Source organism: Bos indicus x Bos taurus, chromosome 28 (assembly GCF_003369695.1).
Source record: "Bos indicus x Bos taurus breed Angus x Brahman F1 hybrid chromosome 28, Bos_hybrid_MaternalHap_v2.0, whole genome shotgun sequence".
NCBI lineage: Eukaryota > Metazoa > Chordata > Mammalia > Artiodactyla > Bovidae > Bos > Bos indicus x Bos taurus.
This window is the reverse complement of record NC_040103.1, coordinates 31,104,761-31,117,284: the sequence shown is the minus strand read 5'-3', so window position 1 is coordinate 31,117,284 and position 12,524 is coordinate 31,104,761. Positions and strand designations below refer to the sequence as shown.

The 12,524-nt window shown below is 59.1% G+C and overlaps 2 protein-coding genes across 2 annotated transcripts; one reads left to right on the top strand and one right to left on the bottom strand.

Annotated features, from left to right (window-relative positions):
• Positions 1 to 6,049: 6,049 nt before the first annotated feature.
• On the top strand, positions 6,050 to 10,446 carry ZNF503 (zinc finger protein 503). The gene is made up of 2 exons (XM_027530525.1): positions 6,050 to 7,143; positions 7,872 to 10,446. Exons 1-2 carry the CDS (start codon positions 6,844 to 6,846, stop codon positions 9,507 to 9,509), a joined length of 1,938 nt encoding a protein of 645 aa, XP_027386326.1. The 5' UTR covers positions 6,050 to 6,843; the 3' UTR covers positions 9,510 to 10,446.
• A 15-nt stretch (positions 10,447 to 10,461) lies between these two features.
• LOC113885386 (translation initiation factor IF-2-like) lies at positions 10,462 to 12,324 on the bottom strand. Its single transcript, XM_027530717.1, has 4 exons — positions 12,259 to 12,324; positions 11,893 to 12,043; positions 11,544 to 11,764; positions 10,462 to 11,422 (listed from the first exon to the last, which is right to left on the bottom strand). The coding sequence occupies exons 1-4, from the start codon at positions 12,322 to 12,324 to the stop codon at positions 10,940 to 10,942; spliced, it is 921 nt and encodes a 306-aa protein (XP_027386518.1). The 3' UTR covers positions 10,462 to 10,939.
• Between the last annotated feature and the right edge of the window lie 200 nt (positions 12,325 to 12,524).

Sequence of the window (12,524 nt, the reverse complement as noted above, 5' to 3'; positions counted from 1 at the left end):
CATCCTCTCATCTCCGCGCAAGCCTATCTCAAGGCTGGGATGAGCGGGCAGACGAGCGGCCTTGCGGGCTGGCTCTGCCTCCGGGCCTCGCCCGCCAACCGCGGCAGCGCGGGGGGAAGTTTGCAATGCAGGCAGCAGGAGGTTATTTACGTGCGGTTTCGAGGTGAGGGGAAAGCGCTGGGCAGGGGACTATCCAGGGGGGCTCATTCTGCCCGGGAGAAGGCGAGTTGGTCCCAAGCTTTCTTGAGCCCCGCTGGGCGGACGCTTGTGGGCAAAGCTTTCGGCAACTTTTACAAAGTCGCCTTCTCCCTGGTGCGATTCCCCTAAACGCATCCTGAGCGTCCGCGGCACCTTGGAAACTATTTCTTTCGGGGCAGGGCCCGAGAAGTTGGCGAGAAATAAGGAAAGGGAGGCGCCTTCCTTCGCGTTTCGCCGGGGACCAAGCTTGGCCACCAGGTACCCTCTTTGCCCACCTCCCCACTTTGCGCTCGGACACACCCCTAAAGCGCGCTGTCGTCTCAAAGCGACCACCGAATCTCTGCTGCAAACTTGCTTTGAAGAAAGTTCGAGCTCCGTCTGCTGTGGAATTTGCTTTCAATTTTCGCCCCGGGCGGACTCGGCCCCGGCGGGTTTCCGAAGCACCGGCAGAAGGTGGGGGCTGCCGGGCACTGCCCACCGGGAGAGACTGCTAAGGCCGAGGTCGCTGATAGTCCAGCCTCCCTCGGAGGCCAGACCTGCAGCCTTCTGGGCACGAGGAGCCACCTCGCGTCCTGAGCTGGGCGGATGGGGCGTCTCCACACCCGGGAACCGGGAGCCGTTTCCTGCTGGATGCCTGAGAGCTGGATTTATTCTGATAGACGCAGCGCACCCGCAGCCAGAGAAATTACGTCGATTCTAAAAATGACAAGGTTGAATTTATTAGATTAAGGTTCATCTGTAAGTGCAGGGTGATGAAAATTATACAAACAGCTCCAAGTCCAGTGTGAACTGCAGGATTGCTTCCGGCTTCAAGGGCATGTAACATAACATCTGAATATTTAGATATGTAGAGGGATATAAAATAGTATTAAATTCTCGGTGTGTGCACATATAGTTGAATTGGGAAAATTCTGGAGCAAGTGTCATTTTACAGCCTCTGCTTGGGTGTAATCTGGACTCGAGATAGCGCTTACGTCCAAATAACCACCCAGTGAATATATTCTACAGACAGAGCGAGTTCCGCATCGTCGAGGTGTGCCGCGGTATGTGTACCTCTTTATTTAAATATCTGCGGCGTGGCAGAAGTGATATAAATACATTTTTAAAAAGCAGGCGCGCAGATAATTGAGCCACTGCACGGATACAATATTTCTAGGTAAGGAAATAAATATTACTACTAGGTTGGCTGTGGAAAGTGTGCACAAATGGGGGGGGGGGCTTTCGGGAACCCGTGGTAGGGGCCACAGGTTCTGCAGCTACGGGCGCTCAGCAAGCTGAGGTGGGCTCTATTGGGATACCCGCTGCCTCGGACCTTGGGGCGACTACTGGGAGAGTCTCCGCCGGAACAGGCAACAATGCCGCACCTTGGGGGTTCTCCCAGATAACGCGTGAAGATTCCGAAGCACTGAAGCCAGCACTCCCGGTACCAGGGCCTCAGGTCCTGCGGGCAGCTCCTCCCCCTCGGACACTTCAAGCACACCTTAATTCTGGCTCCACCAGGCTCGAACAGTGCGCATTTAGGCCTATCGGTTTGGAGTAAAAGCGAAGAATAGGGCGAGTCTCGCTTGGTTCCGAAGCACCTCAAAACTCGAAGTCAGAGGCCAAACGGAAGAAGGCCAAGATTTCACACCCTTACGGAATCCAAGCCGCGCCCGGCCCTTGAAAGGCCAGCTGAGGCTATAGAAGCAGTTATCTGGGCGTATTTACTTATGAAATGTTAGGCACCCCCTCACATACTCAGTACAGAGGCCCAGATGCCCCATAGGTCTCCCCTGCATGTTTGCAAAGCCCAAGCAACGCCACCAGCTAGGTCAGAGACATTGCAGCTGTTAAATTCCAACACCAAATGCTAATTCCAGAATAGGGAGCTTGCCACCCTCCACCCATCTCACCACCTGGTCTTTTTTTTTTTTTTTTTTCCCTCACCCCTCCAAATACACCCAACCCTTAAACAGGCGCAGAGCTTCTGACAATCCCTGCTTGAGGAGAAATTAGAAGGACTTGGTACTGAATTCCTGGGAATTGCACACACTCCTGAGGCAACCCTGCCGCAGAGAAGTAACCCGGGCCCTGAGAATGCCCTGCTTCAGAGAGTGTGGTTGCGCTGAAGTGGTATATACCGTATACTGAGAGGAGGGAGAGAGAACAGGAGACATTCCCTGGCTAGTAGAACAAGTACAAATGAAGAGGGGGAAAGGAAGAAAAGGCTGAGAGCCAAGAAAGAGGCAAAAGAGGAAACAAAAAAGACAAGGGGGTGGGGGAAGAATCAGAGGAGGTGAGCCAAGAAGGAGTGCAGGCCTTGGTGAGGCCCAGGGACCAGGCCAGGCGCTGGCAACGGCAAGCCTGGTACCTCCCTGGCCCCAGAGGAGGCTAGTGCCGCCGAGGACCGTCCCCCACCAGCCCAGCGAATCTCGGCTCGGCTCCCAGTCCGGAGGGGCGGGCCTGGGTCCAGTGGCCTCCGCGCGCCCTTTCTCTCCCCACTCCCGGGGGACCACGAGGCGGGGCGGGACGGGGAACAGGGGGTGCCCCAAGGGGCGCGCGCCAGTCCAGGACTGTTTGGACGCTCTGGGCCAGGCTTTCCAGCTCGCCGGGCCTGACCTGTCAGGCGGATTATCTTCGAGGGAGATTAATAGGGGAGGCGGGCTGCAATAATAATCGTTTTGTTTGATGTGACAACTCTGATAGGCGTTGATTTACTTACAAACTGATAGGCTTTTAATTGAGCGCCTCCGCCGAGCCCGAGATGAAAGGGAAGCGGCGGTGAAAGGCGGCCCGCCTGCCCTCCGGCCTCAATACTGATTAGCCATCTCGACAGTGAATAGTTCAAGGCATTTTCAAACTTTTTTCCTCAGCTCTCTCTCTTTCCTTCTCCTCCCACCCCCTCCTCAAATATCTGCCAAGCCCACTCCTTTTTTAGAGAAAACAAATCATTTCCATTGTGTGCAAATAAAATCCACAGGACATCCACGCCAATCGCCGCTGGGGGTTGGAGGCATTAGGCCCAGCGCGGAGTCATTAATAACTCCCCTTACCCCCACGGCCTCACGGCCTTCGGGCATTTGACCTCCCCTTGGAGGTGCGCAGGTTCGGCTGCTGCAGCCTCCCGAAAACCCTGGGAGTGCAGACCCCCAGGCGCCCCCGTGCGCTCGGACCTTCGGAGTTCGATTTTTCGAAGAGCGAATGCGCGAAGACCAAGACCCGCGCGCGCGCGCTGCATCTTGCAGATCTGAGAGCATGTGCGACCACACCGTGGCACGCCTATTCCAAGGGACACAGGGGCCACTCTCTGGTTCCCCCAGCTGCCGGGGGTAAAAAGAAAGCTGCTGCAATTCCAGGAGAGGGAAAGGACTGAGTCTGGAGACGGCTGGCTGGAGAGCTGGGGGGAGGGGGGAAGGGAGGTTCCCCCGCGGTCACCTCACCTCCATCTCTGGACGCCGCCCCCAGCATTCTGTGTCCGGGCCTCGCCGAGAGGCTGCGGCGACGCGGGGCCCATGGCTGGGCTCGCGGGGCTGGGAGATCTGGGCGACATTTCGACAACCACTAACCCAGTGACTCAGACACTAACAGAGCAGCAGGATACAGGCACCCTCAAAAGCTCTGCTCTGCAGACACAGAACCGTCCGGTTGTCAGAAACCGGCACCTGGGACTCGCTCCCCAAAGGTTATTTCAGACAGCCTTCACAACTTCGCGTGTGGCCGCGCCACAGTCTCATGGACTCACCTTCCTCCGTTGTCGCACCGGCAGACTCTCCAAAGCCCCTTGAACGGAGGTGTGTTCTTACACCTAAACACATACACCGACAAACTCCTTTTATACACACCGCCTCACTCCCCGCTTCTCCCAAGTATCTTTAGTCAAGTTACCATCTCATGAAGTTTACCAATCTAAAGAATCAAGGGATAAAATTAAAACGCAAAAAAAGAATGCCTACGAGAAATTCTAAAACTCACCCCTAGAAAGTTCTCGGTACCTGTGCGGAGTGGGAGACAGAGACAGAAATGAGGGAGGGAGGGATGGGGTGGTGAGAGTGGAGACCGCGAGCACGCCAAGGGCAGGTCCCAGACCCGACTTCGGCGCCGACGGGGCACCGACCCGGTGAGCGAGGGTGGAAACCGGGTCTCAAGGCCCGGCCCCCCCCCCCGCCCCCCCGCGCGGGTACAGACTGGCTCCCGGCTCCCCAGCGCTCCCAGCCCCACCATTTATCAAAGGACTTGACAACAAAAGAAGAGCCGGGGCGGAAAGGGGGGGTGGGGAGGGGAGAGTCAAAGTCTTCCAAGTCCTTCCGAGGAAAGGGATGTACCCTTCTCTCGCCCCCTTCCAGTTTCTGCGAGTTTCTGGAGGTCACCCCACCCCCTCGAATTCGCTCCGGACGCTACCAAAGCCCTGAAAACTCACACAGAGGCACAGGCATTCACACACACTTCTGCACTCAGATCCAGGTACACGGAGGCACGCAGAGCGCCTCCCCTCTGCCTTCCCAACAGCCCGAGTGACGGTGCAAATCGAGGGGAACGCGGCGGTCCGGCTCCGCTTCCCTGGAAGAGCCGGTTGTTCCCACAGGCAGCCGCCGCATCCCCTCCCCACCCCACCCACCCTCTCTGTCTTGATTCTTCCCTCTGCTCTCCCCGCGCTGGTCAGTCCTGGCTCGGCATTTCAATAAATTCGAGCGAGCAGCCCAGAGTAACCCTGGCTACCAAGACTGCGGGGATGACAGGGGTGAGGGAGGGCTGGAGAGGGGGCCTGATTGAGCCTGGAACGTATCTGCCCCAAACACACACGCCAGGCCTCTTCTTCGCAGCCTCTCAGCCCTAGCCACGATGGGGGACGGGTGTCAAAGAACTGAGGCGGGGGTACCCCACCTCTGACCTCCAGAACTCAAGGCTACGTTGGTAATGTGGCTCTTAGAAAGAAGCCTCCGAGTTTGGAGTCAGGGCACTAGGGAGGAGGGAGAGAGGGCCAGCTGGCAGCCTGACGACTGCACTCAACGTACCCCGAAGGGACTACCATGGCTTGGGGGGTAAAAAAATCTCCCGTGTTGGACGTCGCCACCGCCTGTCTCGGATACCGAGAGCGCTCGGGACTCTGCGCGTGGCCGCAAAGGAACGGAATCCCCAGAGGTGGAAGGGTGTTATCTCTCTCTCCAGTACCTAGAGGATTGCGCACACCCCAGGCCAGCGCACCCTTCTCAGCGCCCTTGGCGCACCTGCGCACTTTACTCTCACTATTCATTTTCCTGACACTGAGCGCCTCTTTCTCTTCTTTCATTCTTTTTCTTAGAGCCCCCGCCTCTCATCCCAGGAGGCTGCCCCTCTTTCCCCCTCCTTCAGTTCCCCCTCAGTCTCTTCCTTCCTCTGCGTCTCTCTCTCCCTCTCCCTTTTTCCCTTCAAGTCGCACCCGCCTTGTAATCAGCAACAAAAGCTGACATAAATCACCGGCGGATTGACAAGAGCTGACAAATAACTGATTGATTGCGGTCGGGGAACATTGACAATTGATGGAGGGGTGGAGATGCCCAAAGAACTCGGGAGGGGGGGCGCGGGTAGAAGAAGAGAGGATGGTAGAGGAGAGTAAGAATTGGGGGGGGGGGGCGCTGAGTGTGAAACAGAGGAAACATGTGACCCCCCTCCTGCCCCAATCTGCGCATCTCCGGGAGTCACGTGGCCGGGAAGGGCGGGGAACCTAGCTTAGAGCCGAGACTTGCCTCCACCGCCTCCGCTGCCCACCTAGCTTCTGGTTTCTCCGCCGCCGAATCCCGGGAAATCAAAGCGGGCGGGCGGACTTCCTCCAACACTCGCTCCCCACCTTTCCTTACCCAGGCGGCTGCACCGCAGATTTCAATTACTGAGGCAGGGGAGAGAATACTTGGGGGTGCGAACCTCCTTTGCGGCCCTGGAGTTGACAGTGCGGCCGTTGTCCAGACTCCTGCTGGTGCTCCTTCTGAACACCCTCAAACTGTTCCTTGCAAGCACCCTTCTTTTGGTTTCAGTTTATTCTCCAGCTGGGGAAAAGGAAGGACGACCAGGAAGAAAAGATAGGGAGGCGGCAGATAGCAAACGTAGAATAAATGTCCAGCTCGTCCTCCGAGCGAAATCAAGGGAGGGGACACGCAGGGGGAGCGGCGCAGAGGGAGCTGCCCATTAAAACCAGCGCTGAGAGTCCTGGCGGCGGCGGCGGCGGCGGCGCGGGACGCGTCACATCCCCTTGACCCTCCAATCACCTCGGGCTCCCATTTGATTGGAAGGCGGCAAAGGCTTTAATCTCCCCCTCGGTGCAGCTGCTTTTGAAGTGAGTTTCCTCGCCAGAGCCCCGGCTGGACAGGCAGAGGCTCACATCGCGGAGAGCAGCGCCAGCGCCGGGCCGCGAGTGCGCAGCGCAGGGGCACAGCCCGAGGCCGACACGGCTATCCACCCGGCACTCCCGCAGTCGGGCCGGCTCCTCCCGCTCGGCCACGGCTCCGCTGCGGGCCACCCAGGATTATTCGCTTGTGGCTCCAGGCGCCAAGAAGGCGCGCTGGGCGCCGGTGACCGCCGCGCCAGCTCCACCTCCTCCTGCTGCTCCTGCTCCCCCGGCGAGAGCACAGCCCGGAGCCCGCCCCGCGCCTCCTGGAGCCCTCCCCCCGCTGCTCCCATGCGCGCGGGTGGGTCATGAGCACAGCGCCCTCGCTTTCTGCCTTAAGAAGCAGTAAGCACAGCGGCGGCGGCGGCGGCAGTGCGGACCCTGCCTGGACCAGCGCGCTCTCTGGAAATAGCTCCGGCCCCGGCCCAGGCTCGTCCCCGGCCGGCAGCACCAAGCCTTTTGTGCACGCCGTGCCCCCCTCTGACCCTCTCCGCCAGGCTAACCGCCTGCCCATCAAGGTGCTGAAGATGCTGACGGCACGGACTGGCCACATTTTGCACCCTGAGTACCTGCAGCCCCTGCCTTCCACTCCCGTCAGCCCCATAGAGGTAAGGACCCTATCCACGGATCGCGCTGGGACCACCACCCTGGCTGCCCCTCCACGGGATTTCTTTCTCTTGTGATCTGCAGGGGGTGAAGGTTGGGGGATCGGAGTGATTCAGCTCTGGGATGAGGGGAGAGGATCGTGCTCCCGCACCTTAAAACTAGGGCGGAAAGAGGGGAGGAGGTAGAATGGGGTGTGAATGCTAGGAACCAAGGCAATCAAAACTTGTTTCTCCCATTGGTGTTAAAGCACCTACCTCGACCCAGGCCCCCTCACTCTCAGGTCAGAAGACAGACGGGAGTCCAAAATGCGGTTCCAAAGTCCCGGTCCTCTGGTTCCCCAGAAGCTCGTATTTGTACACAGCCTCTAAGGCGCCAACGACCCGAGCCCTTACTCTGAAGCATTAGGGGTGGGGGTGGGGAGTACAGTTCTGGGTCAAAGAGTCAGAAACCAAAACATTTTTAGAGTTTGTTGGGTTTTTTTAATCCAGTTATCGCTTAGAGAGGACAGGAAAGATCCTGGTGGCGGGGCTGGGGGTGGGGTGGGGGTGCTGTGGCCTTTCTCAAGAAAGAGAATGTGTGTGTAGAAGGGGTGTCGCCTAGACTTGCGCCTCGGGGCTGGAAGGATCTTTACGGGTCGTGGCGGAGGTGCGCTCGAAACCTAGAAGGCAGAATTCTAAAGGGTTTCCCCTTCTTTCTTTGTGCCCCCCCCACCCCCACTCTGACCCTGCAGCTCGATGCCAAGAAGAGCCCGCTGGCGCTGTTGGCCCAAACATGCTCGCAGATCGGGAAGCCCGACCCCTCGCCCTCGTCCAAACTCTCCTCAGTGGCCTCCAATGGGGGTGGCACGGGCGGTGCCGGCGGCGGCGCCGGGGGCGACAAGGACGCCAAGTCGGGCCCCCTCAAGCTGAGCGACATCGGCGTGGAAGACAAGTCGAGTTTCAAGCCGTACTCCAAACCCGGCTCGGATAAGAAAGAGCCGGGAGGCGGCGGCGGCGGAGGAGGAGGGGGCGGCGGGGGCGGCGGCGGGGGGGTTTCGGCGGAGAAGTCCGGATTCCGGGTACCGAGCGCCACCTGCCAGCCATTCACGCCCAGGACAGGCAGCCCAAGCTCCAGCGCCTCGGCCTGCTCGCCAGGAGGCATGCTGCCTTCGGCCGGGGGCGGCCCGGATGGCAAGGACGACAAGAAGGACCCCGAGGCGGGCGGCGGCGGTGGCGGCACCAAGGGCTCCGGGGGCTCCTCGGCCGAAGGGGGACCCACGGGGCTGGCGCACGGCCGGATTAGCTGTGGCGGCGGCATCAATGTGGACGTGAACCAGCACCCAGATGGGGGCCCCGGGGGCAAGGCTCTAGGTTCGGACTGCGGCGGCTCATCAGGCTCCGGCTCCGGCTCCGGCCCCAGTGCGCCCACCTCCTCCTCTGTGTTGGGCTCTGGGCTAGTGGCGCCCGTGTCGCCCTACAAGCCGGGCCAAACAGTGTTCCCTCTGCCTCCCGCGGGCATGACCTACCCAGGGAGCCTGGCTGGGGCCTACGCCGGCTACCCGCCCCAGTTCCTGCCACACGGCGTGGCGCTCGACCCCACCAAGCCTGGCAGCCTAGTTGGGGCTCAGCTGGCGGCGGCTGCAGCGGGCTCTCTGGGCTGCAGCAAGCCCGCCGGCTCAAGCCCCTTGGCCGGAGCGTCACCGCCGTCCGTGATGACAGCCAGTTTGTGCCGGGACCCGTACTGCCTCAGCTACCACTGCGCCAGTCACCTGGCTGGGGCGGCGGCAGCCAGCGCATCGTGCGCTCACGATCCGGCCGCGGCGGCCGCGGCTCTCAAGTCCGGATACCCGCTGGTGTACCCCACGCACCCGCTGCACGGCGTGCACTCATCGCTCACCGCGGCCGCGGCCGCCGGCGCCACACCGCCCTCTCTGGCCGGCCACCCCCTCTACCCCTACGGCTTCATGCTCCCTAACGACCCACTCCCCCACATCTGCAACTGGGTGTCGGCCAACGGGCCTTGCGACAAGCGCTTCGCTACGTCTGAAGAGCTGCTGAGCCACTTGCGGACCCACACGGCCTTCCCCGGGACAGACAAACTGCTGTCGGGCTACCCCAGCTCTTCGTCTCTGGCCAGCGCCGCAGCGGCCGCCATGGCTTGCCACATGCACATCCCCACGTCGGGCGCTCCGGGCAGCCCCGGGACGCTGGCGCTGCGCAGCCCCCACCACGCGCTGGGACTCAGCAGCCGCTACCACCCCTACTCCAAGAGCCCGCTCCCCACGCCCGGTGCCCCCGTGCCCGTGCCCGCCGCCACCGGACCGTACTACTCCCCCTATGCCCTCTACGGACAGAGACTGACCACGGCCTCGGCGCTGGGGTACCAGTGAGGGCGGTCTCGAGGGCTATCGAGGGAAAGAAAAGAACTGAGGGGTGGGGAGGAGCCGAGGGAGGGGCGGCAACAGGGCCGAGGCGACTGTCACCCGCGCGTGGGATGACCGGGGCCAGGAAAGGAAAAAATATATATACTGTATCTATCTACCCGAAACAGCGACCGAGACCCGGTGGGAAAGTCCCCTTTCCCCCACCTCTCATCTCCCCACCCAAACTTTATAAAAGTTGAAAAAAAAAAATATCGTTTGACTTTTTATAGAAAAAGAAGGAAAAATAATTGAAAAGTGTTCATCTGAGGACTGCATCGGTGGACACTGGTATTTATTTATGTTAGCTCCAAGCGGACCCGTGGTTCAAAAGTGCATTACTTAGTTTGAGCTCTGTAGGTAAAAAGGAAGAAGGGGGAAAAATTAAAACTTGAGGGTTAAAAATGTGGAAAACAAACCCTCCCATCCCTTGTAGATTATAAATAAATACAAAACCGCCACAGAACTAGAGGTCTTCTCTTTAATGTTACTTTAAAATTGCTATGATTGTATATTGTACGTTCTTATTTAATGTCTGATTGAAACACAAATTTACATGCATGTTTGTTACAAAAATGAAAAAAAAAAAACAAAACAAGTCACAATTTGTCAACTCTGATTTCAAATTGCAATTATTTTTAAGGTGTATACCATCAAAAGAGAATGGGTATTTTTTTGTATGTATTCTGGAAGAAAACAAAAAAAAAAAAAAGGAAAAACAATTCTATTCCAAAACCTCATTTGCCTTATTTTGTTCTTTAAAAGGAACACTTAACTATTTTTAATTTTTAAGTCCACCCGCTGAAAAGGGGACAAGGTTTACGTCATGTACTAAAATAATAGACAATGTATCGCTTTAAAGATTAAAATTCCGTATATTTGATGTATTAAAAGGTTTTACTTCTTATCTTTTTTTTTTTTTCCCTTGGTTAAAGAGAAACAAGAGCATGGCAATTTGGCCACAGTGGGTTCCCTGGGCCTCACGGCTATTCCTTCTTCCCAGGACCGTGGTCGAAATTCCGATTGTTTAGTTGGAATTTTCAGGAAGAGGCAAAGGCTTCAGAAGGGCTGGCCTTGGAGGAAATATTTTTAAACGGGATTTCACAATTTGAAAAGATAAGTGTCCTCAGCTAGCGCTCATTTCGTTTTTTTCTCCCAGTAGCTGGTTTGTTAAAAGTGAAAGAGGGGAAAGGGGATTTTAAAAAATTTCCCTCTTAAGATTTTGAGGAGTTTGGGTTTCGTTTTGTGCAGAGAGCGGCGCAGGTCCGGACTCGCCCGCCCAGCCTCGGCCCGGGGGAGGTGCCGCTGCCCGCAGTTCCTCTCTGCTTTCCTACCATCATCGGTTACGGGCGGGCAGCCGGGATCGATTGGCGGTCGGAGGACGCTTGGGAACCTGTTTCCTAGGCCTGGGGAGGAGAGCGCGCTGGAGCCCTCTTGTCCCTCCGAGGAAAATGAGTTCGCTTATCCTTTTCTTCATCCGGCTGCCGAGGGCTAGAGGCGGCCACCAGCCGACCCCTCCAGCCAACCCCCTCCCCCCGGGGCTCCTTCCTCTCTCCCGAGTCGGGACCTGCGTCAGGCCGGCGCCGATGCTGCTTTTCCGAAACCCGATTTCTCTGCAGTCTACGCTCTATCCCAGTCTGCGCCGCAGGAGAAAGCGCCGGGGCCCGGGGCCCGGAAGCCCCTTCCAGTTCGACCCCGCAAGGGTCCTGGCGCCCATTGTCAGCCTCGCTGGGGCGACCTGGTGGACGCGGAGCGCCGTTCTGGGTCGCGAGCTCCGCTCGGCAAAGTCGCGGCGCGACCCTCGGTCCCGGCGCGATTTCCGCAGCGCGCACCGCTACCTTCTCCCCAGCTTGCGCGGCGGGACTGAGCTGCCTGAAGAGCCCCTGGAACCAGGCAGAAAAGAGGTCTAATCTTCGTGTGTGTGTGCGCGTGTGTGTTGGGGCGGGGTGGGAGTGAGGGGTCCAAGGCCCAGCCCCCACCCCGACCGCGATCACACACTCATACCCCTACACCAGGGCGCCAGTCCTGCTCTCTGCTTGTTGGGGCGCTCTCCCCGGCGGGTCCGCAGTTTGGTCCAGAGCGCACCTTTTCTGGGATCCTGGGACTTCGGAGTCGCGGCGCTGAGCGCGGACCCCGAACTCTCCTCTCCCCAGGGTCAGGCCGTTCTGGGTTCTCCCAGCCACCGGCCTCCCTCGGCGTCAGGCTCCCCCTGCTGCCTCGGGAAGCTCACCGCCGCTCAAAGGCCGCCCTCGGCCTCGGGCCTCGGTCAGTCAACCGCACGGCCCCCGCCGCCATTTGTTCGGGGGTTGGTGACTCAGATTTTTCCACCCTCCTCCCAGCATCAGCCTCACGCCTGAGGGGCCTTTTCCCGGGTTGTACGCAAAGCGGGCCCGGCGACCTCCGGGACGCCTCTCAGGCCTCCGCCTGGAGAAGACTTCGTAGGGGAAGACTCGGGCTCCGTGCCGCCTACCCGGAGGGGGCAGCCTCCAGCGCCTCCGAGCCGTCTGCCCGCAGCAAGTCCGGGACGCTGCAGCCCAGCTCCCACTCTGGTCCGGCTAAGAGAAGCTGGGCTGGGCCTGGCTGGGCCCGGCTTATCGAGAACCCCGGCCGATGGGGCTGCTTGTCACCTCCAGGCTCTCGGACACACACACTCACACTCAGGATAGGAGGACCTTCGAGGAGGTGGTGCGGCCCGAGTCCCGGGGACTCAAGTGCCCACGGTCGCGACGTAAAAGCCAGGCCCTTGTTCACCCATCACCAGCACCAGCCCCAAGCCCTTGGTCATTCCGACCCACACGCTTTGCCTTTCTTGGCCTCGCATCTTCCGACAGGGCCACCACGCCTCGCCAGCAGGGACCCACTTGGGCGGGAAGGGCCTAGAAACTCCCTAGCCCTGGAATTTCAGGCCTGGGACCGTCAGGGAGACAAACTAGGCCCTCTCGTGCCTTCACGCCCTCTCTTGGTATTTTAGTATAGTAACAAAAA